General features: G+C 40.7%; 1 protein-coding gene across 2 annotated transcripts in view; it reads right to left on the bottom strand.

The window, feature by feature from the left end:
• LOC135554182 (leucine zipper protein 2-like) overlaps positions 1 to 27,705 on the bottom strand; it is a 171,657-nt gene that overhangs the window by 30,838 nt on the left and 113,114 nt on the right. For both annotated transcript variants that reach the window (XM_064986305.1, XM_064986310.1), the window contains exons 5-8: positions 27,631 to 27,693; positions 19,486 to 19,548; positions 14,094 to 14,156; positions 573 to 647 (exon numbers count right to left, since the gene is read on the bottom strand). In XM_064986305.1, coding sequence (XP_064842377.1) covers positions 573 to 647; positions 14,094 to 14,156; positions 19,486 to 19,548; positions 27,631 to 27,693 — 264 coding nt within the window. The remainder of the gene's footprint in view (positions 1 to 572; positions 648 to 14,093; positions 14,157 to 19,485; positions 19,549 to 27,630; positions 27,694 to 27,705) is intronic.

The following is a 27,705-nucleotide window of genomic DNA, read 5'->3' as shown; positions in this document are numbered from 1 at the left end:
GGGCGGCTTCAATATGCATGTGCGTGTTAGCGTATGTAGTGTGTGTTGGAGTGTCAGTGTAGTATGTGTGAGTAGAGTCTAGTGAATATGCATAGAGCCCGTGCAAGAGATGTCAGTGCAATAAAATAAAGAGGTAAAAATAAATCATAAAGGGCGACAATATAAACAGTCTGGCCATTTGATTAACTGTCCAGCAGTCTTATGACTTGGGGGTAGACACTGTTCAGGAGCCAGCCATTCCACAATTACGCATTCATCCCTACACCTACTGTAGAATAGCACAATGAAACTCCTTCTCCGAAGCACCCATAAATATAAATAGAGCCGTTGAAAACTGTAGGGCGCAAGCGTAGTCTCATGCCATCCATTTATTCATTTAGTAACTAAGGAGTAAAAAGCTACACTTAAAACAGTTTGGCAGTGCAAAGCATTTCAATAGGTTAGACTGAGAACACTATCCCCGAGAAGAAATGAAGAGGAGAAACACGATACAAACAAGAAGTCACCAAATATCAAAGTGAGAGACTGAAAAGTGATGGATTACAAGGAAGTAACAGTTTAATGACATCCACCTTGTCCAGTGCGGCCTTTTCCAGCTCTTCTTTGGCAATGGTTAACTTGTGCTCCAGATCCATTAGCTGCTGTCCCTGCGGAAAGACAAGATACTTGAGCTGAAACAGTTGAACTCTTGCAAACACAGCAATTTCCTAAGCTACCGTGTCTTGACTACTAAATACAGGTTAGGCGGTCACTTCAGTCAGAGGCGCTTGCTCAGACTTGCTCTGCGTGGGTTCATCACTTTTGGCTGAGCATCCCAGTGATTGTGTTCCTCTCAAAATGATTACCCCCAAAAGCCTACGATAAAAATGTGACAGAATCAAGACGATTTGATTGAACATGGCTCAATTACAGTACATACCAAACTGTTTGAGCAATAAGGTATCACCAAACTACCTTTTTACAATCCATGAAAAAGGCAGAATATTTCTGCAATTGCAAGTTCCAGTATTCCAACATAATGAAAATGTAGCCTACAGTCTGGCTTTTAGGATTACGAATACCCTTCTGCTTTTAACAAAATATATACATATCCACGACTTATCCCTGTGCGATGTGGTAACTTCCCCTCAAAAGCGTCTCAATGTGTAGACCAGTACATTTCAAGGTTCAAACTTCAGGGTTACATACTATAGGAGGGATAAGGGGGAATAAAAGGGATCCACCTAGATTTATTCAAGACCGTCTCGACTAAAACAAGATGGCTGTTCACCAACGGTTTGATCTTGTCAACGGAAGAAAATGGCACCGGTAAAACCATCACGCGTGCTCAAGAGCAGGGTTGAGGCCAACTCAATCTCAACGCAATTAAAATTCCATCCATAAATTGGAAATTTCAAAAAGGCTTGTTTTTATTCGCCCTATGAACAAATGTAATCTGATTCATTATGTGAATTGACTGAGTTCAAATGAATTTGATTCTAGAAGGACTCATTACAATATTGAGGAAGTCATCAGGGAGGGAGGACATGCTTAATAGGAGGGGATTTACAGAGGGTGTGTAAAACAGCCCGGGTGATGGACTTCACATTGTGAAAGTTTATAGCGCGCCTTTTACAGGGCTCTCCGACTGATATACTGTACAGGCGTACGTTCACAAATTACAAGGTCAACGTCTTCTGGCATGGAAAAAACTCTGGTCTAAATGATCGAGCATGAATATGTGTAGGAGACTATATGTGAGGGTATCAGTTCACGTAAGACCTATGGCTATTATGGAGATGTGGAGTGTTGCATGGTGTACATCAGACTCTAATCGAAAATGTCCTAATATGTCAAGGGACGGCATAAAGATTTTTTTCATAGGGGTGCAGGATTTTTTAAAAGCCCACATAGTTATGTTTCTGCTTATAATTTCAGACATTTAGGTGGCTACTTATTACTCAACTTGGCCTCGCTAGACGTTTAGGGACCAGGGCGAAAATCTTAACACGGGAATGAATATTCCCACGCAAAAGGACATCAGTTTAACTGCTTTTGTTTTTAAGGAAATGAAGGCTGTGAAAACGATCCAACGTGCTTCTGATAATATTTCAGTTCGTCTTGGATGCATAACGTTATCTATCTTCCCCTTCCCCCAGGAGACTGAAAATATTTGGCATGGGTATTGAGTATTTGAAATACTTAATTTTGATCATTTGTTCAAGTTCATTTTATATTTGACATGTGAGAGGTTGGCCTACAGTCATTGTCCAGTTCAGTCCAGTTCATTTAACCCATCTTAAATTCAAAGGTGCAGTAGACCATGGGGTGCTGCCACACCTGCTACACCCCTACTTCTGCCATCGCTTAATTGAAACTTCTAGAGATAGCACCCTTTTTTCAGTTTTTGCCTAAAATGACATACCCAAATCTAACTGCCTGTAGCTCAGGCCCTGAAGCAATATTCTTGGTACCATTTGAAAGGAAACACTTTGTGTGAGTTGAATGAAAATAATATAACACAATAGATCTGGTAGAAGAAAATACCACCATCTTTGAAATGCAACAGAGAGGTCACAGTTCTAGCCATCACTCTGTTTTTAATTCTGATAGTGTCCACAAGAGGGCATCAGTGTAAATGCAACATTTAGTGTGAAGTCACCCAGGTACATGTGGGCAATTCGTGAAGGAGACATTTGCATTCATATTAAATTGTTCTGCAAGAAAATCGCCAAATCTGTATACTTGGACTTTGATTTAGCTTTTTCAGTATTAGTAGCAATATTATAAGTTCAACATTTGCAAAACATCGAGTTTTCATAACTCTGAATATTCTTATAATTTTTGCCCAAAAGGAAAAGGCATGCTGTTGCACAAGGTCAGCAAATACATTTTACGACAGATACAGGGATACTGCCCGGATACTCCCGTAAAGCCCAGCTCATTGGCTATCTAGCTAGCTTTGTTTGACCCCAATTTGTGCTTATTTGACAAAGTTAGTCGATCAAGTGAAGACGCCCGTGTCATTGGCGTGCCATGAAGGCGTCGCTCTCTGACAAAATTTGGTGTCATATAGGATATACTACACCCCTAATGATATAGTGAAGTCTGGTTACGTTCTAGGATCTCTGCGGGAATACATATGAATATGATTTGACTGGTTGAAACAACTTTTAGGGTTAGATTTTCACAGATTCCTTTCTTTGCAAATTGAACAAGTGGAAACAAAATCGATCGTGCATGCTATATGGACCTTTTCAGGATATGAAAAAAGATTTTACCTAACAAAACAACATTTCATGTTATCTCTGGGACCCTTTGGATGATAAATCAGAGTAAGATTTCAGAATGTAAGTATACATTTCACCTTCAGAGGTGAAATTATCAAACTTATCGCTGTGAAAAAAGTGTTTTGTTGTTAGGAGCATTCCTCAAACAACAGCATGACATTTTTTCCCGCTGTAATAGCTACTGTAAATGGAACAGTGCAGTTATATTAACAAGAATTTCAGCCGATACAAATCACTTATATGTAAGAGTAAAACCGACTTTTGTTGTTTCTCTAAAACCTGTGATCGTGACACAAGGCGCTGCAAGATTTACAACTGTCCCATTGACGGGACACCGATCCCTAAGAAGTTTTTAATATGTCCACCATACTGTTGTGGAACATGTTGTTTCTTATCTTCCCCTCCTCTTCTCTAGAATCTAAGAAAAAATAACTTTCTGTAGAAAAGGTTCTACATGGAACCCAAAAGGGGTTTTCAAAGGGTTCTCCTATGGGGACAGCCAAAGAACCATTTAAGGTTCAAGTTAGCACTTTTTTAAAGAGTGTGTGACCTTTCTGAGTTGTCTAGTGTCTGAATGTATCCTGTATTTTCCTGCTCTTAGATCATACAGAAATGCTTACACCTGATTTCATGTTTCAACTGTCATTGGCATTATAAAGGCACGTTGAACTGCACCTGTGTGAATGCACTTGTGTTGTGTTGATTATGTGACAAGGTTGGTTTACACCCTTCTTTGTAGTACATTTACATGTTGGGTGTTGCATCAGTAACATTGTGTAAAAGTGAAATACTCAAATTCAGAGTGCTGCTGAGATCACCCAATTGATCTGATCAAAGAGAAGAAGTAGTCATATTTTGTATTTGTCTTCACATGGTAAGAAAACAGAGCAAGTACACTCAGGCTGAGGCCACAAAAATACATAAAATACACATACGCATTTATCATTATCCGTTTTTGTCCGTCAAAAGCTCAACTCACCTCAAACTTTTCAGTCAATATTGACTGAGAGCTTCAAGTTGCAAATGTACAAAGGCGGACATCTTGGCAGTGTTTTTGACAGGCAAGCATCTCTGTTGTCCATCATCCGTCAACAGAAAAACTATTGACTAAATACACTTTCAGAGTAAACAAAATCACTGTGGCTGTACTGTTGTCAAGTTGTCTCCAGGTTTCAGTGAGCGAGCAAGGACATTAACTGTTGTGCCATTGAAGGCATCACTGAGATGGAGCTATGCAACAAGTCAGCCTTTTGAATGAGGCATTGCAGAAGTTTTGTTTTGTTATTGCATGGATTTCTTGCAGAGCATAGTCATGGACAGAACTGTGATTCAGAACGAACCGTTTACACTGAAACCAAGGAATCAAGCAGAACACCATAGTCCCTGTGCCCAAGAACACTAAGGTAACCTCGTAGCACTCACGTCTGCAGCCATGAAGATCTTTGAAAGGCTGGTCAAGGCTCACACTAACACCATTATCTCAGAAACCCTAGACCATCTTCAATTTGATACCGCCCCAACAGATCCACAGATGATCCAATCTATATAGCGCTCAACACTGCCTTTTCCCACCTGGACAAAAGGAATACCTCGGTGAGAATACTATTAATTGATTACAGTTCAGCTTTCAACACCATAGTGCCCTCAAAGCTCATCACTATGCTAAGGAACCTGAGACTAAACAACTCCCTCTGCAACTGGATCCTGGACTTCCTGACGGGCCACCCCTAGGTGGTAAGGGTAGGTAACAACACATCCGTCTCTCTGATACTCAACACGGGGGTCCCTTAGGGGTGTGTGCTCAGTCTCTTCCTGTACTCCCTGTTCACTTATGGCTGCATTCCCAGGCACGACTCCAACACCATCATCAAGTTTGCCGATAATACAACAGTGTTAGACCTGATCAATGATGAGACCGCCTATAGGGAGGAGGTCAGAGATCTGGCCATGTGGTGCCAGGACAACAACCTCTTCCTCAAGACAAAGGAGATGATTGTGGACTACAGGAAAAGGAGGATCGAGCACGCCCCCATTCTCATCGACAGGGCTGTAGTGGAGCAGGTTGAGAGCTTCAAGTTCCTTGGTGTCCACATCACCAACAAACTCTCATGGTCCAAGCACACCAAGGCAGTCGTGAAGAGGGCATGACAAAGTATTTCCCCCTCAGGAGACTGAAAAGATTTGGCATGGGTCCTCAGATCCTCAAAAGGTTCTACAGCTGCACCATCAACTGCTCGGCCTCCGACCACAAGGCACTACAGAGGGTAGTGCATACGGCCCATTACATCACTGGGGCCAAGCTTCCTGCCATCCATGACCTCTATACCAGGCGGTGTCAGAGGAAGGCCCTAAAAATTGTCAAAGACTCCAGCCAGCCTAGTCATAGACAGTTCTCTACCACACGGCACCGGAGCACCAAGTCTAGGTCCAAAAGGCTACTTAAAACCTCTCTGGGATATGTGGGACGGTAGTGGCCAAAATCCAGTGAAAATGCAGAGCGCCAAATTCAAATAAATTACTATAAAAATCTAACTTTCAGTAAATCACACATGCAAGATAGCAAATTAAAGCTACACTTTTTGTGAATCCAGCCAACATGTCAGATTTACAAAAGGCTTTTTGGCGAAAGCAAACAATTCTATTATCTGAGGATAGCAAGCACTATAGTAAACAAAGAGAGAGAAGCATATTTCAACCCTGCAGGCGCGATACAGAATGCCGAAATAAAAATATTTAAAAAAATATATATAAAAATATAACCTTTGACGAGCTTCTTCTGTTGGCACTCCAATATGTCCCATAAACATTACAAATGGTCCTTCTGTTTGATTAATTCCGTTGATATATATCCAAAATGTCCATTTATTTGGCGCGTTTGATCCAGAAAAACACCACAACAACTTGCGCAACGTGACTACAAAATATCTCAAAGGTTACCTGTAAACTTTGCCAAAACATTTCAAACTAGTTTTGTAATACAACTTTAGGTATGTTTTAACGTAAATAATCAATAAAATTGAAGACGGGATGATCTGTGTTCAATACAGGAGGAAAACAAACTGTAGCTAGCTTTCTGGTCATGAGCCTCTATCTAACAGTACACTTCAAGTGACCCTCGTTCAAGATGGCCCTACTTCTTCATTACACAAAGGAACCTCAAACAATTTCTAAAGACTGTTGACATCCAGTGGAAGCGATAGGAACTGCAAGAAGATCCCTTAGAAATCTGGATTCCCAATGAAAATTCATTGAAAAGAGAGTGACCTAAAATAAAAATCTGAATGGTTTGTCCTCAGGGTTTCGCCTGCTAAATAACTTATGTTATACTCACAGGCATGATTCAAACAGTTTTAGAAACTTCAGAGTGTTTTCTATCCAAATATACTAATAATATGCATATCTTATCTTCTGGCGATGAGTAGCAGGCAGTTGAATTTGGGCACGCATTTCATCCGTTTCTAACCCCAAGCCATAAGACTCCTGAACAGCTAATCAAAGGGCTATCCAGACCCCTCTTTTACGCTGCTGCTACTCTATATTTAACTCTCTATTTATTCACCTATGCACAGGCACTTTAACACTACTGTACCTACATGTACATATTACCTCAATTACCCCGACTAACCGGTGCCCCCGCACATTGACTCTGTACAGGTACCCCCAGTATATAGCCTCGCTATTGTTATTTTACTGCTGCTGTTTAATTATTTGCTACTTTTATTTTATATGTTTCTCTTACTTTTCTTAGAACTGCATTGTTGGTTAAAGGCTTGTAAGTAAGCATTTCACTCGAATACCTGTTGTATTCGACGCATGTGACAAATAAAATGTGATTTGGTTTGAAAATAATAAACAATATGACAGGATTATTCTTTAGATCCCCATGGACCATTCTTAACATTCCTATCTTTTATGAATATTGTTTCAAAGTTCAAAGACTTTTCCAAAGTATCACAGGCATAAAGGCTAGTATATAATTTCCTCATATCAAATGACGTTTGAAAAGAGAGGTAGTCATTGCTCCCTACACTAAATTACTCTGAAGAAGATGGTGGATACTGAAGTGCTTACAAACGATTCAAAGCGGTCCTTTTCGAGGCAATTGGACAGAAAAGATTATCAAACATTGCTAGTCAATAACAAGTGGGGTTATTTTCATGCTGTAAACATCTCAGCTGTATACTGTATGCAATGAAGGCTTTGTTCCCTTTTATGCGGGCTATACAGACGCAATTTGAAAATGTCAATATATGTTTTTTTATTGGAGAATAATATGAGTGCAGGGAGTTAGACTATTGAGTGTTGAATTTGCCTCTTTGAAAGAATTGACCACTAAAGAAAGGCCACCGAAGGCTCACAGTTTGTTTCCGTGGGGAATATACAATAAGGGTGTGGGGTACATACGGTGGAGAGTAGAACCATTACAATAGCTGTCATCATTCGAGAGTGCTCTGAACAATATACGGGCAAAGTGACCCATATATATCAAATTGTGTCTATAAAAGAAGTCACAAAAGGGAAAATCTTCTACAGTATATCCAGAGATATCCAGGCAGGGGGGAAAAAATGGCATCTTCAGGATACACAAGCCAGTGATGCGTGCCTTTGCAACATGTACATTTTTTTAAAGTATAATAAGTAAATGTAACATACACCATCACAATAAACCCATTATTTATTTTAGGCAGGTCTAAAGAAACATTGATGATACTGTATGAAGAAAATGTATTTCAGAAGCACAGAATATGAGTTGGCCTACTGTATGTTATCTGGCTATGCGTCATGCCGCACGCTGGAAGGCTTGTTCATTTAGCAGACAAGATATTCTTATAAATCCCATGTCATTGTTTTATATTAGATGATTTGATAGTATGAAGAATATAATTGAACTAAAGTGCATAAAATAGAAAGGGTATTTTTCCCATCCTGGAGCGCGTGTGCATGTGAAGTGGCTATGTTGGAGCATAAAAGTGATCATTTGAAACAGGTCCTATATGCTAGATTTAGAGTTATTTGACCACGTTATTTGTGAATGATACAATCCTTAGAATGTTGTAGAAATCCAAACAAATATGGGCTGTATGATGCGACTAAAGGCTTTTGATGATTTGAGAAAGTCACAAAAAAAAAACTTGCGCTCTGTTCCTTGCCTCCGACTGCACATGCTGTTCTCTCATTAAGTAATCATGTTTTTCACCCATCAGACTATTCTCAATGTAATCTTGTCTTTACTAAGATGTCAAATTTGTTTCGATTTAGAATGGCCTATTATCAAATTGTCAGGAACAGGAGCAGGGAAAAAAAATACATGTCAGTCATATGCACCCGAATAGCGAATGGAGACCACTTTCCCGTCAGTTCGTTTTTCATTCAAGCGGAGGGGCTACTCAGGTTATTTCACTCCACACATCAACCGCTGTTTGAGGAGCAATGCAGCCATTCATAAGCCATGGGCTCTCGAACCCTGTTCCTGCAGCTATCCAGTGCTTAATTTGGGAAACCAAGTTAAATCTGCTTGGGAACATCAATAGTAACATGTTTTCACAACTAAACATATTTTATTTAACTGTTGACAGCCCCTCTGGAAAGGAATGAAGGAGGGAGGGGAGGAGATGGAAATGCACGGTGGTGGGATATTCTGTAGCTAAAGGTCATGTCAGCCTATTAACTATGAAAATATAAAAAATGCACTATTACTAGGCTATTCAAAATCAAATACAAATTCACTATAATTGTAGGCTAACTCTGTAAGCCGCACAAGCTGCACAATCAATGAACCAACAGCATTGCCTAAACCTATACCTTCTTTCCCAGACTCATGTTTGAAGCATAGCATAATAAGGTAACGTGTCCATAAGTATGCCTAATAATACAGTCCACACTCGGAGGTCATTACTAGAATTTGTTTCATTTTGGAGTAAAGGCAAGACCAATTCTGTCCCAAAGACATATTAAATTAGTTTTTATTTCTTTTTTCTGACATGCATAATATAAGTAGGCTATGTAATTGTATAAAGGCACCATCATCGGGCTTGGACTCATATATAGGCCTATGCTATGCATAAGCTCTAATATGCATGAGGGTTTTGAATTAATCATCCCCTTAGAAAGCGCTGTCCATTTCGATGTGTTAGGCTTTTTAACAACATCCCAAACAACCTTGTTTTTCACTCAGTTTCAACCTGTTATTGAACTTCTTTTTCAAATTCATCAATCAAAGTGAAGTGAGTTTTAAAAACACATAAGAGTTTTGATGATAAGTGTTTGATGTGATGTTCTATTGCATTTGCATTGATGTCAGAGTGGTTAGAGGGACAATAGAGCCCGGAGTACCAGGCCATTAGCGACACAATGGTCGTTAGTGAGTTGGGCACTACCAACGCATGTCCATAGTGCATATGAGGAGATTACCGTTGTCAACGGTCACGTGGAATTTTACTGCGCTCTTGACTCATGAGTGCTGGTGTGGCAGTAATACGGTGACACCAACAGCCCTAGCCACCCCCATGCTTCACGGTAGGGATGGTGTTAGACAGGTGATGAGCTGTGCCTGGTTTTCTCCAGACATAGCGCTTTGCATTTAGGCCAAAGACCTCAATGTTTGTCTCATCAGACCATACAATCATTTTCCTTATGTTCTCAGTCTTTCACATGCCTTTTTGAAAACTCCAGGTGAGCTGTCGTGTGCCTTTTTCTCAGGAGTGGCTTATGTCTGGCCACTCTCCCATAAGGCAAAGATTGGTGAAGTGCTGTAGAGACTGTTGTCCTTGTGGCAGGTTCTCCATCTCAGCCAAAGAACTGTGGTGATTGGGTTCTTGGTCACCTCATTGCTCAGTTTAGTTGGATGGCCAGCTCTAGTCAGAGTCTGGGTACTTCCATATTTTTTCCATTTCCCAATGTTGGAGACCACCGTGCTCTTGGAAACTTTCAACACTCTAGAAATTGTTTTATACCCTTCCCCAGATATATGCCTCATCACAATTATATCTCGAAGATCTACAGACAGTTCCTTGGACTTCGTGGTATAGTTTCAGCTCAGACATGTTCTGTTGATTTGGCCACAAGTGGACTCCTATCAAGTTGCAGTGACATCTCAAGGATGATCAAAGGAAATTGGATGCACCTGAGCTCAATTTGGAGTGTCATAGCAAAGGGGTGTGAATACTTATGTAAATAAGATCCTGTCCAAAAACATGTTTAGACTTTGTCATTATGGGAAGGAGGGGGGGAATCTATATTGAATTCAGGCTGTAGTACAACAAAATCAAGGGGTATGAATACTTTTTTATGAATACTTTCAGAAGGCACTGTGTTGGAACACAGTAACAGCTTCTTTCTATAATGACCAAATAAAATATATACCCTAATCACCAAGACACAGGGTCAGCAAGATGCGAAGCCAAATGATGAAAACATCAGTAGCCTAAACATCATTGTAAATGACAAGTAGCCTTGATAAATAGTGAAAATCATCACAAAAGCAATGTGTCGAAATGCCCATTATTGTTAGCTCATAAAATAGTTATTGTCAGATTGTATTCACATTGTGTGCATCTTCATGCAATGTTGGATTTCATTTAGCTGTTATCCCTTGTCCTAACAGTTGACACAAATATTTGCACCTTTCACTTGCTTGACACACTTTGACATACAGTACCTTTGTTTGGTTGTAAGTGTTGTAGGTAATAGTATCCAGTTCTCTCTTTATTGTTTCCATCATCTTGTCATTCTTCAGCACTGTTGCACAACCGCTGTGCAGGTGCCTTATTTTGCGCAGAGGGAGGGAGCTCCCAACTCACTTTGTTCATGATGCCGGCCAATGACGGCTCCAAGAAATTGTCCAAGGTGACATTTCCATGGTGACAATGTAAGGTTCCACAAGCTTCATCACCACATTCTCCAACAGTCGCTCACCTGATTCCCGATGTGGATCTTTTCCCATATATTGAAAGTCATTTAACATGTATAATTACGCCCACTCTCACTGTAGCCTAGCGAGTAGACTGATAAGACTGTTTGGATTCTGTGGACTGATATAGGGTACATACACCCCCCCCCAATTGGGTGGTGAAGCATTCTTGATACACACAGGAAACTGTTGAACGTGAAAACCCCAGCAGCGTTACGGTTCTTGACACTAACCGGTTCGCCTGGCACCTACTACCATACCCCGTTCAAAGGCACTTAAATATTTTGTCTTTCCCATTCACTCTGTGGTACACATACACAATCCATGTTTCAATATCTCAAGACTTAAAAATCTGTCTTCAAATTGTCTCTTCTCCTTCATCTACACTGATTGACGTGGATTTAACAAGTGACATCAATAAGGGATCATAGCTTTCACCTGGTCAGTTTTTGTCATTAAAAGAGTTCTTAATGTTTTGTATACTCAGTGTATGTGTGAAATTAGTTTTGGTTTAGGTTCAGTTTCGAGGCAAGCATCGGGGTGATTATCAGCTGGGCACTGCACTTTCAACTGTCGGAAGGTGAAGGGGCAATGGGGGAAAACCATTCAAAAAGTAACATGACCTCCTAAAACTGGTTATAACTCCAGTTCTGTTTGTGATTCTAAGCTTCTATCACCGACAGTGTGTTATATATACTTATTTAGGAAATATCAAGAACAGAGGGCATGTAATGAAAGATTAATACATGTTTTAAATTCAAGAGCAGTCAAAATGACTGCTTTAGCAGTTCTAGTGTTAAAGAGCAGATGAAATGTGTCCTGGAAATGCTCTTGTAACACCAGGTGAATCTATCTTTTGTGACGTCCCCACAATGTTCTCACCAGACTGTTCCAACAACCTAATGAAACATTCTGGGAACATTTAAAGAGCACATTAAATGTCTTACAGGAGCGTTCTTGCAACATCAGGCAAATGTTTTACACAAACATGCTATAATCATCACCAAGAATGGACAGTTTTTGTGTTATGAGAACATTTGCCGCGACCTGACGAATGCCCTGAGAACTTTCACTGAACCAATTTTGGTTTGCTGGGAAAACATTACTGGTACATTGTGTTAACACATTACCTGGAAACCTAATGAATGTTTTTGAGACCTTATCATCCTAATGTTAGATAAAAACCCTAACTAGAACTTAATTAAAATCTTCAATGATGTTCTGGGAAGGTTCCCAGAAAATGTGTTTTTCTAAGAAGCAAACCATGAAAATGAGCCACACAATTGGAATGGAGTCTTCTTATCAGTTACAGTAAAATGCTATCATGTATGAATCATGTGAAGCATTAGCAATAAAGTATTTTTGTATTTGTACATAACGATGCCACAGCCCTTATGTTCACTGCAAAAATCACTGCAGTTCTATAACAGTCACGCCCAATGGCTTATTGGCAAAGTCATCAATAACTACATTTATTGATTAAACCTATACCTGACCTCAGCATCACCATTGCAAAGCTGAAAAAATATTGAAGTCAGTGAAGTGTCCGACTCTTACTTTCTGTTGAAGTGGATGCCTTTAGTCAGGTCTTACACATGACTAAACAAGAACTGAAGACTGGAATTAAATCAGAAGTAATTAAATCAAAAGTAGCCACTTTTGTCTACTATATCGCCTGTGTTTAATTTTCTAAAGGCCATAATAATTTTTAGGTTGAAGAGTTGGAACATTTTTTCAGGGAGATTGAAAAATAAGGTTGTTCTGGATGAGCATCCCTGAGAGATTTGGGGACAACGATTTCCAACCTGTGACACAATCCCCCACAAAAAGTCCATGCATCCTTGAGATTGAAATTGAACGGTCGAGGACCAACTGGACAATATATTCAAACAATTTGCTATAAAACTCAGCGGGGAGGATTGAGCCCTTTTCTAGCCACTGTCATTATTCCATCTGACAGAGCTTAAAAAATGACAGGTCTGAGGGATCAAATCTCGCATTTATGAAATGGTAATAGGAGGCACTGGGGCAGAAATGTCAACTGACATTTCTCGACCCAGCCCTCCAAACAAAAACCGAAAGGTCAGCCTATGTCCCCGTAAATGCCAATGATTATTACATGAATTCTTAGATACAAAAAAATACACTTAAAAAGGTCAATTCTTCCAATTAGAATGGGATTATAATGTGTAGTTGTGTGTAAGCGTATAGTTTACTTTATGTGATAGACCTGTGGATTTTTTTCACTGCTGGGGGTTACATTTGATTGTTTATGATACCAGAGCTTGTAGTCTTGTCCATGTCTCCTTTATCTCAATAGATCTTCATGGATTGCATAAGGATTCATTTATATATTTAACACCATATACTGATTTAAGTATACTACTTTCCAAGGAATTTGGCAATGCAGCATAGATCGGACTTAAATTTCAACAATATCTCAGAAAAGGTTTGTCATCGGATAATGTAATTTTTGGTTGTGGAAACGGATGCAACACATGACAAATTAGATTTATTTTTGAAAAGGGGCTTATTCACTTCGGGGATGTGACAACAGTGTAAATAATGTGTGGCATGTCAATGACAATAGGAGTTGACAAGACAACACAAACAGATCTGGAACCTGCAACTTATCTGTCCAAAGCTGTACACATCATGAAACCAAAGGAAACCTTCCAGGGTGGTAACAGAATAATGCACGTTGCACTGACTACAGTATAAGAGGGGAAAGCAATTGTGCAAAAGCCTGTGAGTCCTCTGTGTACTGGCCATCCCTTCCATTGGGAACTTACTAATCGCAGACTCAATTAAGCCAAGTGGCCCCAGATAGGATCTTCTTTTCATGGTGGACTGGAGCACCTGTTAACTCCTGGTCTGGTACCATAATAAAGCAGCCCATTTCACTTTGCGCTTACCTTGAAAATTAAATCCTTTTTCCCGTACCGCAGCTCTTTCAGTTGAGCCTGGATTTTTTTGGACTGCAAGTAGAAGATAAGAAAATAAGTGTTAGCTTATTCAAATAGTGAAATTGGTTTTAGATCACGTAGAAGGATTTCACCGGATGCAGCGGAGCACACCTTTGTGCGTGTTACTTGGGCAAAGCTCCGGCTCAAAGGAGGGACCGACAGAGAGCAAGAACATGTAAAATCTCCCATTCAGTGAACTGCAAAGCCCACACAATTATTCAGTCATGCACTGGCTACTTGCCCACTGTCTAAAGCCCTATTCCCACTCCCACTCCACACAACCTCTACCACACATGCAGTTCCCTGGTAGCACCCCTCCCTTCTCATCTGGATGGTGACACACACTCACACATACAGGCACACACAGAGCTCAGACAGTCTGCAAAATACATGGCTTTCCCTGGCCTCCGACTTTAACTGCAGCACACGTGTGCACAAACACACACGGTGCCCAGCTATCCCTGACATTACACATCGGTAAACTCATGGAAGCACATGGGGGTTGGTTCCCTGATGCTGGAGATTACAGTCAGTCCTCTTGGGGCCTTTGCACTAATAAGAGTTTAACAGGTGTTTTCATCCTCCGGGAAAGTAACTTCTTTAAACAAAAGGTGGATAGCGTGAAAGGGCAGAAAGCCCTATTTTAAAAGACTACAGAAAAAGCACAAGTTTAAAAGACGACATAAAAAGGTGAGAGTGAAATGAGGTAAGGGACAGATCAAATTTTACTGGGGGGAGGTGTGGTCCAAAATAGTGAAACTTTTATTTTTGCTTTGGGAGCACAGGGAAGGGTAATGCATTTTTTTCCACCTGGTTTACTTTTACTTTTCTGCTCATATTTTCCCTATAAACAATGGCTTGACTTACTTTTGATATTACCCTAATAAAGATTAGATACGTTTGTGAAGGTTTGGTATGGTGTGGCTATAATTCAGCTTAAACGACTTTAGGCCTATGATATGAATATCATATAGTGAACACCTAAGCCTATTGGCCTTTGCATGCAATGCCCTCATACATTTAGTGCTAATATCTTTGAGAACCGAACAGTGAGGTGGACAACAATTGTTTTAGGAAAGTAGCCTAAACCCCTCCCAAAATATAGGCGATAAAGTTTTAGATATGCTACATAGATATTTTGTCATTTTGGCTGTTTTTATAGGACACGTAAATGTGGCTCATTTGGCCAACATCCCTTGTTTAGTGATGCTGCTGGCTGCGCCAGGTTGGATCTGAATGCATATGGATGTCCATTACATTTCTCAAATGTCCCGGAAAATGTAAATGTTCCCTCTCATGTTGTCTGGCGCCAAATTTTCCTAAAGGAAATTCTGAAGAGGCATATTGTTTTCATTAAGATTTTAGAATATTCACATGAAAATCTGTCGCCAATTGGATGGAAACCGAGCTATAGACACCCTAAAGACTCTGAGAAGTGTGCTAGTCCAGTGTCACTTTGATTATGCCTGCACTTCATGGTTCACCAGCAGCCTCAAACATCTAAGCAACCAGCCAAACAAGCTTGTAAGAAATGTACTCTCCCCACATACTCATCTGGAGATTTAGATGAAGAAAATTCTCAATCTCTGTAATGTGTCTATCTATGTAATTGTATATGTATTTATGTATAGAATAGGGACCACAATGGAAATAATTCCCAGACTGTATAGTGCAATCCCGGTTACTTAAAAAAGATCTTTGAGTATAGAGTTATAAGTTTACATACATGAATCATTAAAACTTGTTTTTCAACCACTACACAAATTTCTCGTTAACAAAGTATAGTTTTGGCAAGTCTGTTAGGACATCTACTTTGCGCATGACACAAGTCATTTTTCCAATAATTGTTTACAGACAGATTATTTCACTTATAACTGTATCACAATTCCAGTTGGTCAGAAGTTTACATACACTAAGTTGACTGTGACTTTAAACAGCAAGGAAAATTTCAGAAAATGATGTAATGGCTTTACAAGCTTCTGATAGGCTAATTGACATAATTTGAGTCAATTGGAGGTGAACCTGCGGATGTATTTCAAGGCCTACCTTCAAACTCAGTGCCTCTTTGCTTGACATCATGGGAAAATCAAAAGAAATTAGCCAAGACCTCAGGAAAAAAATTGTAGACCTCCATAAGTCTGGTTCATCCTTGGGAGCAATTTCCAAACGCCTGAAGGTACCACATTCATCTGTACAAACAATAGTACGCAAGTATAAACATCATTGGACCATGCAGCCGTCATACCACTCAGGAAGGAGATGCGTTCTGTCTCCTAGAGATGAACGTACTTTGGTGCAAAAAGTGCAAATCAATCCCAGAACAACAGCAAAGGACTATATCTATATCCACAGTAAAACGAGTCCTATATCGACATAACCTGAAAGGCCGCTCAGCAAGGAAGAAGCCACTGCTCCAAAACCTCCATAAAAAAGCCAAACTACGGTTTGCGACTGCACGTCGGGACAAAGATCGTACTTTTTGGTGAAATGTCCTCTGGTCTGATGAAACAAAAATAGAACTGTTTGGCCATAATGACCATCGTTTTGTTTGGAGGAAAAAGGGGGAGGCTTGCAAGCCGAAGAACAACATCCGAACCGTGAAGCACGGGGGTGACAGCATCATGTTGTGGGGGTGCTTTGCTGCAGAAGGGACTGGTGCAGTTCACAAAATAGATGGCATCATGAGGTAGAAAATTTTGTGGATATATTGAAGCAACATCTCAAGACATCAGTCAGGAAGTTTAAGCTTGGTCGCAAACAGGTCTTCCAAATGGACAATGACCCCAAGCATACTTCCAAAGTTCTGGAAAAAAGGCTTAAGGACAACAAAGTCAAGGCATTGGAGTGGCCATCACAAAACCCTGACCTCAATCCTATAGAAATTTGTGGGTAGAACTGAAAAAGCATGTGCGAGCAAGGAGGCCTACAAACCTGACTCAGTTACACCAGCTCTGTCAAGAGGAATGGGCCAAAATTAACCTAGCTTATTGTGGGAAGGTTGTGGAAGGCTACCTGAAATGTTTGACCCAAGTTAACCAATTTAAATGCTACCAAATACTAATTGAGTGTATGTAAACTTCTGACCCACTTGGAATGTGATGAAATAAATAAAACCTGAAATAAATAATTATCTCTATTATGTGACATTTCACATTCTTAAAATAAAGTAGTGATCCTAACTGACCTAAAACAGGGAATTTTCATTGGGATTAAATGTTAGGAATTGTGAAAAAATGGAGTTTAAATGTATTTGGCTAAGGTGTATGTAAACTTCCGACTTCAACTGTATGTGTATTTTTTGAAATGACAATTAAAATCAATCACTCAATCAATCCAAACTGTACAGCGGAAAATTGACGAATGCAAAAGAGACATCTGTTACAAAACACCAAAATGTCTAAAATACTGGGTAAGCCTACAAGATTGGGATGTATTTTCTGTTTGTCGAGAGTGACATTTATTGTGGTGTTGAAAACGCAAACCAGGATATTGAAGTGCCCAAAGTCAGTATACTTTGTTTGTTGGTTGTGTGGTACATTAGCACAGAAACCTGTTTTTTTTTATTTTATACTTTTTTGTGGGGTTTTTTTAACCCCTTTTTCGTGGTATCCAATTGTTTAGTAGCTACTATCTTGTCTCTTCGCTACAACTCCCATACGGGCTCGGGAGAGACGAAGGTTGAAAGTCATGCGTTCTCCAATACACAAACCAACCAAGCCGCACTGCTTCTCAACACAGCGCCATCCAACCCGGAAGCCAGCCGCACCAATTTGTCGGAGGAAACACTGTGCACCTGGAAACCTTGGTTAGCGCGCACTGCACCCGGCCCGCCACAGGAGTCGCTGGTGCTCGATGAGACAAGGATTTCCCTCTGAGTACATGTCCTGGTAATCCATCTGGCCCGCGGCCTTGTGAATGTTGACCTGTTTAAAGGTCTTGCTCACATTGGTTACGGGGAGCGTGATCACACAGTCGTCCGTAACAGCTGGTGCTCTCATGCATGCTTCATTGTTGCTTGCCTTGAAGCGAGCATAAAAGTAATTTCGCCCGTCTAGTAGGCTAGTGGGCAATGCTCAGCTGATTTTCCCTTTATAGGCCGTAATAGTTTGCAAGCCCTTCCACATGTGAAGGGAAATCTTAACTCTACAGCATACAATAACATTCTAGACGATTCTGTTCTTCCAACTTTGTGGCAACAGTTTGGGGAAGGCCCTTTCCTGTTTCAGCATGACAATGCCCCCGTGCACAAAGCGAAGTCCATACAGAAATGGTTTGTCGAGATCAATGTGGAAGAACTTGACTGGCCTGCACAGAGCCCTGGCCTCAACTTCATCGAACACATTTGGGATTAATTGGAGTGCCGTGTCCGACCTCACTAATGCTCTTGTGTTTAAATGAAAGCAAGTTCCCACGGCAATATTCCAACCTCCAGTGGAAAGCCTTCCCAGAAGAGTGGAGGCTGTTATAGCAGCAAAAGGGGACCAACTCCATATTAATGCCCATCATTTTGGAATGAGATGTTCGCCAAGCAGGTGTCTACATACTTTTGGTCATGTAGTGTACGTTCAGCTGATTGGCCATTGAAAGTGTCCATTGACAGCAGGATCAAGATGATAGGAAGTGTACCGGTCAAGCTTTGAAGGGTTTTGGTTTCTCTTCAGTGAGTATGTTACTGAGGAAAGAAGTATATATGTCACACCTCCCTCAAATGACTGGATAAGCTGCTGGGACTTGAAAAAACATAGACTTTTTGAATAGACAAAACTACACACAGGGAAAAGCCTAATTGCACACAACATATTGTGTTGCTTATCATCGGCGTCCTCGAAAAACCTTGTATGTCCATATTTGCCTTTTTTTATCCTTTTTACATAGACTGAAAGTAATCATTCCCCTCCATGTGCTGTGAAAGTTTCATGACTTTAGGACCAATCAAAGCAATTCCAAAATATCACACTGCTTTTTCAATTGCTGAAAAGTGAACTGTACAAAGTTATCCAAGGCACTGCTGTTTTTTTTTGCTGGGTAGGCTGTTCTAAGGGGCTTGTGTGCAGGAGAGATTCAGCCACTTGGGATACTATTAAAGTTAAACAAAAAGTGATTATTCATTATTAAAAACTAAAGGTTTTTGCCAGCCTTCATGACAAGCACTCTTATGAAGGCTGCAATGCCAAAATATATATTTAAAAAAAGAATATATGCATGATCAGAGTAAATGCATGTAAAGTGAGGGTCAGTCTAATCAATGAAGACTTGGGCCCCAATTCAATCCAACTGAATTATGAACTTTCTTTACATTTTTATTTTAAACCTGTTCATCGGTGTGATTGAAAGGACTTACCTCTTCTGCATGGACATCACACAGTTTGTTGCCAGATAGCAGTTTATTTTTCAAGCTCTTGTTCTGCAAAAAAAATAAAAAAAATAAAAAGGTGGTATTAGTTAAGGGTTGATGAGAGAAAATCATTGACAACATTTAGTAATGGCTTGCACTGCTTTTCTGTTTCATCCGCAGTGACAAATGTAATTATATTAGACGCTCATACAAGCCAGTTTCGATTCATCAGGCCTTAAGTATTGACTACAGAACACATTTACAACAGCAAATGCATTCATCAATGATCTAATTAGCTAATCCAGAGCCTATTCTTCAACCACTCTCTGTTTCACACATGCAGTACGAGAGTAACACGACTCAACATTGACTAATCACTCATGAACATGAAGCAATAGAAACGACTCATAGCATGAGAGAGACATATACAGGTTCCCTATTGTACAACATTGTTCCTTCACTCACACAGATTCATCAGAACAACATGTGCAGGGACACAACTCAGAGCAGTGGTGCTGACGGACTGGCATGCAGTAAGAGGTGGCCTTACAAAGAACACGTTTTCTGTACCAGGGAATAGCCCTCTTCCTTAGAATTGCTACATATGTTGGTCATAGAAATATAAAACATATTGGTTCCAATTTTGGTTTTGGGAAACTGGTCAGAATTGAAAAAATTATGGATGGCTCTAAATACAGGGAATTATTGCTGGAAACCTGTTTCAGTCTTCCAGGAATTTGAGACTGGGACAGAGGTTCACCGTCCAGCAGGACAATGACCATACTGCTAAAGCAACACTTGAGTGATTTAAGGGGAAGCATTTACATGTCTCGGAATGGCCAAGTCGAAGCTAAGACTTCAATCCTATTGAGAATCTGTGGTATCATAAAGATTGCTGTACACCAGCGGAACCTATCCAACTTGGTGGAGCTGGAGCAGTTTTGTCTTGAAGAATGGGCAAAAATCCCAGTGGCTAGATGTGCCAAGCTTATAGAGACATACCCCAAGAGACTTGCAGCTGTAACTGCTGCAAAAGGTGGCTCTACAAAGTATTGACTTTTTGGGGTGAATAGTTATGCATGCTCAAGTTTTTTTAATCTTCTTGTTTGTTTCACAATAAAACATTTTGTATCTTCAAAGTCGAAGGCATGTTGTGTAAATCAAATGTTACAAACCCCCCAAAATAAATTTTAATTCCAGGTTCTAAGGCAACAAGGAAAAATGCCAAGAGGGGTGAATACTTTCGCAAGCCACTGTATCACTTTTTCATTTATTTTACTATCTCTCCCCCGCTTTTCTCTTTCTCTCTATGAAACACACACACACACACTCTCTTACACACAGAGTTAATGAGGTGGAATGACAGCGCTATGTGATTCAATGAGCTAGAATTGGCCGGGATTCCAGTCCAGACACTTACGCCTCCTCTCCTCTCTAAAGAAAGGGTACTGTGGCTGGGAGAAATGGCAGCTGTCATACAAGGTGACGTGTGCCTGCCTGAGAACAGACCCACAGTGAAATTTTGATCCAGTAGAGCTCATATGTCATGGAGTATTATGCCAAATGAGATCCAGTGAACCGCAAATGTCATAATATATTATGAACCAAGTGTTGCCATATTGGGAACCATGCATGAACTTTATGATAAAAAAGTGTGCGAGACATTACTGATTATGATCATACTTTCCTCTATATTTATTGTTCGCACTTACGCCGCAATATCATTTTATTTGTATGTATCCTTTTTTTCCTCGCTGTATTAATACAATTAATCCAGATTTTTGTTTGACCTTTTAAGCTGTTCAGTGTGCTTATGTATTGGTCATCAAGCAAGCAATGCAGCATGACTATAGTAAAGCACAACTAAGACATATAACATTAATAAGTGCTTTAGGGGGTGTCTGTCCAAATTATTCTGACAATTTTGTGAATGGAGGGGTAGATACCTCTAACTTCCTTCATACTGGATGCAGAGACATAAAAATGGTATCCATGAGGTCTGACTCTCTGGAAGTAGATAAAGGGCTTCATTGCCAAAATGCCAAAGTATCCCTTTAAGGTTTCATACACAATATGACACATTCTGTGATGCGATTTGACATTTGGACTTATATATTATAATTCGCTACAACAACAAAGTTTGAAGGTCAGGGAATCCAGGCTAAACAGCAAAATAATGCTGCGGAAATGCCTCAAGGTATCTCTCTCGAACTTGTTAAAGTTGCAGGTGCAGATGCTCGCTAGAGGATGATTGGACGAGACACGTGTCACCCTCATCTAAACGGTCAACAATAAAAGCATCTGGCAGACCATACTAAGCTTCCATTTACCCTTCAGGACTCTTCATACACTGTTTCTGCCTGTCAGAGTGATCTCCTTTACACTCACTGCAAAGAGTTTGAGAAGCTTATGGATCAGCTGTCTCCTACAGAAGCTCCACTCTTAGCGACTGTCATATCAAAGCGGAAGCGTGGTCTGTGTCGATCACTCAATCATTCTCTAGCCTTAATCCTAAAATGCACATCCTCAGCCCTAAAAGTCAATTATAGAAGATGAGTTTACAGCGAATTGCAGCCATACAGATTTTCTGGTGACATGATCGATTGAAACGGATCCTTGGAAGGGCTGATGTGAAAGGAGTATGGTTTGTAAATGACTGCGACAAAGAGTTATCTGCAAATGCAAATGACCGCATCACACTCACGGACACCATATTTTAATTCCGTTGCTGTGAACAATCGATCCAAACTCGAGTCGAAGTTTAAAAAAGAAGAACAAGAATAAGATCAAGAACAAGACCTCTACGGGCTAATATTTTATTCAAAAAGGAAAAACATGTAGCTTAGCTGAGGTCTGATTCTAATTGGAGAGGAAAGCGTCAAACCTTGTAAGGGAATTGGCGGAGTCAAGGTCTTTACAAAGAGCTCATCAGAGCACCGGATCAAGTAGAAACTCAGACGTCATTGTAAATAAGAATTTGTTCTTAACTGACTTGCCTAGTTAAATAAAGGTTATATAAAATAAATGTTTAAAAAAATCTGAGTGTCCTGTCTTATACTCTTAACAGATTGCTTAACAAATCAAATTCTCAGAGAGAAATACAAAATGGTCGCACTTTACATTACTAAGGGGTGGTTTCCCGGACACAGACTAAGCCTAAAACGCACATTTATTGGATAATCTATTGATGCTTTTTAGTGCATGCTTAATCTGCATTTGGGAAACCACCTCCTTGTGTGCAAAAAAAACATGTAAATACAGTATAGTTACAGCGTACCAATTACTATTACCAACTGAAATGTATATGGCGATATATAGTTTGCCACAAAAAACATCTTTAATAAGAGGAAAAGCTGATGGCCTTCAATGCCAGACCTTTCTAGCTACGGTATCAACATGGGCCCTGCCTACAAAGTGTCCCTGATATTGAAGAAAAACAAGGCTCAAGATGAATCAGCATCTCCAAGGCCCCATATTACTCATTAATATGGTAATAGGGACAGATGCTCAAGCCAGGGTGGCCCACTATCTACTCTCCTGTTTGCATATTGATCTCAAGCTCCTTGCTAATTCAATAAGGTACTGGCGATAATAAGGGAATAAAAATAGTAGCCACAACCCAGTTAAAGTTGAAGTCAGAAGAATACATATACCTTAGCCAAATACATTTAAACTCAGTTTTTCACAATTCCTGATATTTAATCCTAGTAAAACCATGTCTTTGGTCAGTTAGGATCACCCCTTTATTTTAAGAATGTGAAATGTCAGAATAATAGTAGAGAGAATGATTTATTTGAGCTTTCGTTTCTTTCATCACATTCCCAGTGGGTCAGAAGTTTACATACACTCAATTAGTATTTGGTAGCATTGCCTTTAAATTGTTTAACTTGGGTCAAACATTTCGGGTAGCCTTCCACAAGCTTCCCACAACAAGTTGGGTGAATTTTGGCCCATTCCTCCTGACAGAGCTGGTGTAACTGAGTCAGGTTTGTAGGCCTCCTTGATCGCGCATGCTTTTTCAGTTCTGCCTACAAATGTTCTATAGGATTGAGGTCAGGGCTTTGTGATGGCCACTCCAATACCTTGACTTTGATGTCCTTAAGCCATTTTGCCACAACTTTGGAAGTATGCTTAGGGTCATTGTCCATTTGGAAGACCCATTTGCGACCAAGCTTTAACTTCCTGACTGATGTCTTGAGATGTTGCTTCAATATATCCACATCATTTTCTTACCTCATGAAGCCATCTATTTTGTGATGCTGCCATCCCTGTGCTTCACGGTTGGGATGGTGTTCTTTGGCTTGCAAGCGTCCCCGTTTTTCCTCCAAACATAATGAGGGTCATTATGGCCAAACAGTTCTATTTTTGTTTCATCAGACCAGAGGACATTGCTCCAAAAGGTACAATCTTTGTCCCCCATGTGCAGTCGCAAACTGTAGTCTGGCTTTTTTATGGCAGTTTTGGAGCAGTAGCTTCTTCCTTGCTGAGCGGCCTTTCAGGTAAGGTCTCGTTTTACTATGGATATAGATAGTTTTGTACCTGTTTGCTCCAGCATCTTCACAAGGTCCTTTGCTGTTGTTCTGGGATTGATTTGCACTTTTCGCACCAAAGTACGTTCATCTCTAGGAGACAGAATGCGTCTCCTTCCTGAGCGGTATGATGGCTGCATGGTCCCATGGTGTTTATACTTGCGTACTATTGTTTGTACAGATGAACGTGGTACCTTAAGGGATTTGTATATTGCTCACAAGGATGAACCAGACTTGTGGAGGTCTACAATTTTGTTTCTGAGGTCTTGGCTGATTTCTTTTGATTTTCCCATGATATCAAGCAAAGAGGCACCGAGTTTGAAGGAAGGCCTTGAAATGCATCTACAGGTACACCTCCAATTGACTCAAATGATGTCAATTAGCCTATCAGAAGCTTGTAAAGCCATGACATCATTTTCTGGAATTTTCCTTGCTGTTTAAAGGCACAGTCAACTTAGTGTATGTAAACTTCTTACCCACTGGACTGGAAATGTGATACAGTGAATTATAAGTGAAATAATCTGTCTGCAAAAATTGTTGGGAAAATTACTTGTCATGCACAAAGTAGATGTCCTTAGCGACTTGCCAAAACTATAGTTTGTTAAAAAAAATGTGTGGAGTGGTTGGAAAACTAGTTTTGATGACTCCAATCTAAGTGTATGTAAACTTCCAACTTCAACTGTATATATGCAGATGACATTTCATTATTTATAACAGGACTGTTCTGTACTGAAATTGATTTAAAAAAAATGTATTTCAGCAATTTCCCCAGACTTAAGACACATCCTAATAAGACAGGAACTTCTGTTATTATACGGTTATTTCTTTAAGCCTTTAGAAAGGCAAAGCCAATGGTTTGTCATGACGAGATTACAATGTATCTGAAATCTAAGAAAACGACTTCCATCTAGCCTCAATGGCATTGCAGAGTGTAGTAAAAACAATAAGAGTGGACAAATTACATATGTTGTGTGATGGGATATGGCAAAATTAGGATACCACTCTGACTTACACAGTAGGAATGCACAACAGATGAACCCTCTGTATCTCGTGAAAAAAAGACACCCAAAGATGTTGAGATATTTTTCATGACACACCCGGTGTAGGAGATAGCCAAGACTTGAAATGTCAAAGCCACAGCCGTCAAAGTAGTTCTCAGACGCCACTATCCACTACTGATGACCCCTCTGTATCAAGCTACAATGACACTCAAATCTGGAGAGATAGATCTGGCACAGGAAAAAGCCAAGACTTCAAATGTCAACACTACAGCGACCAACTGATAGGGAAGCGATGTCTCTACATAATGTACTTCCAAAGTGTTCACAGAGCCCATTTCCAGTGCTTCTGACTGCCAGCAGAAATCTCAGAGGTTCTGCCCAAACACAACTTCAATGAACTGTGTAAAAAAAAAACATTTTCAATTGTAACTCTCCCAAAGACCCATGTTTATTTTGAGCTTGATTTAAGTACTTCGACTCCCTCCTACATAGGTTATGCTACTGAAGCCTTTGTTGGCATAGTGATTGGTGTGATTCTGTGCCTTGCAAGTATTTTTAAAGACGCGATTGAGGATTTATACTGAACGAAAATATAAACGCAACATGTAAAGTGTTGGTCCCATGTTTCATGAGCTGAAATAAAATGTCAGAAGTTTTCCATGCGCACAAAAAGTGTATTTATCTCAAATTTTGTGCATACATTTGTTTACATCCCTGTTAGTGAGCATATCTCATTTGCCAAGATAATCCATCCACCTGACAGGTGTGGCATATCAAGAAGCTGATGAAACAGGATGATCATTACACATGTGCACCTTGTTCTGGGGACAATAAAAGACCACTCTAAAATGTGCAGTTTTGGCACACAACACAATGCCACAGATGTCTCAAGTTTTCAGGGAGTGTGCAATTGGCATGCTGACTGCAGGAATATCCACCAGAGCTGTTGCCAGATAATTACATTTTAAATGTATCTACCATAAACCACCTCCAATGTAGTTTTTGACCAACAGGCCTCACATCTGCAGATCACGTGTAACCACGCCAGCCCAGGACGTCCACATCTGGCTTCTTCACCTTCAGGATCGTCTGAGACCAGCCATCCAGACAGCTGATTAGTATTTCTGTCTGTAATAAAGCCCTTTTGCGGGGAAAAACTCATTCTGACTGGCTAGGCCTGGATCCCCAGTGGGTGGGCCTGTCCCCCAAGCCCACCCATTCATGTGAAATCCATAGATTGGGCCTAAATATTTTTTTTCAATTGACTGATTTCCTTATATGAACTGTAACTGTAAAATCATTGACTGTGGCATACAAAGGACTGTATCCTTTCATTGCCTCATTTACAAGTCATTTAGACTAATCTGTTGTACAACATTACTGTAAAGAGTGCGCTGAGAGTCGGGAAGCAAGTTCAGGGAGTGAATACATTTAATAATGTTGGTGACAGGTGTGCACCATAAAGAGCAGCCAGGTGACCTCCTGGTGACCTAGAAGCCGGAGAGGGAGCACACGTGACAGTACCCCCTCCACGACGCGCGGCTCCAGCAGCAGGACGCCGACCAAGATGACGATCACGGAGATCAGGAGCGGACCGGTCACCTCTGCCAAGGCACGGGAACCTGTAGATCCAGCTGATGCGCGGAGGCATGACAACCTAGAGTGCCGGAGAGAGAGCATACGTGACAGCACCCCATCCCCGGCACATTCGGCTCCAGTAGCAGGACGCCAACCAAAGGGACGACCCTGGGGATCAGGAGCGGACCGGTCGCCTCCGCTGAGGTGCAGAAACCTGGCGAACCGGCTGAGGCGTGAGAGCCTGATGAGCCGGCAGAGACCTCCCCGGTTCCCTTGGTCGAGGCACAGGAGCCTGTCGAGCCAGCTGAGGCAAGGGAGCTTATCGATCCCGCTGAGGTGTGTAAACCCGTCGAGCCAGCTGAGGCAGGGGAACCTGTCGAACCCACCGAGGCATGGGAATCCGACAAACAGGCTGAGGCCTCCCAAGTATCTCCGGTTTTGACAACCGGACCCGACATCCCCTCCAAAATTATGAATATTGTGGTAGCTTCTGGTCCAGGGCTACTATGCAGCTGTGGTAGAACATCTTCCAAACCGTCGTGACTCCATTTATGATTAATTACTTTCTTCTCTTCTGCTCTGGGGCATTTGCCCTTAAGCTATAGGATTTTGCGCCAGCCACAATGCAGCCAGTAACTACCCACTGACCCCAGGTTAGCCAATTAGAAGGTCCCACGACACCAGCCCAGCTCAAAGCCCCGAGGCTCTGACGAATTCAGCGCATCCAGTGGTATTAGTGCTCATAATAGGCCTCTCCACCAATTACATCATTCAACACTGACAGTATAAGGCCCTTAGTTGCCTATGGCTATCTGTGACCTTTGCAATCCAAAATGACAGCATCATATTGATTTAGAAAAAAGGATATCAAAACTAGTTCACGTGATGTCAATGACCATAGATAATGTATGATACGATTACTGAGACATTTCTCTTATAACAGTAACATAACATTTACAGGTCATGGTGATCATGAATTAGGAATGTGATCATGAATTAGGAATGAGTCAGTCATTGGCGGTAGGTGAGGAGAACAAAAGTACCTCCTGTTGCAGGTCCTTGATTATTTTGGTCTTTTTCTCCATCTCCATCTTGAGGAACTTGATCTGTAGGCGAAA

This window comes from Oncorhynchus masou, chromosome 2 (genome assembly GCF_036934945.1).
Source record: "Oncorhynchus masou masou isolate Uvic2021 chromosome 2, UVic_Omas_1.1, whole genome shotgun sequence".
Lineage (NCBI taxonomy): Eukaryota > Metazoa > Chordata > Actinopteri > Salmoniformes > Salmonidae > Oncorhynchus > Oncorhynchus masou.
The sequence above is the reverse complement of the archived record's forward strand: the minus strand, read 5'-3'. Positions and strand labels throughout refer to the sequence as shown.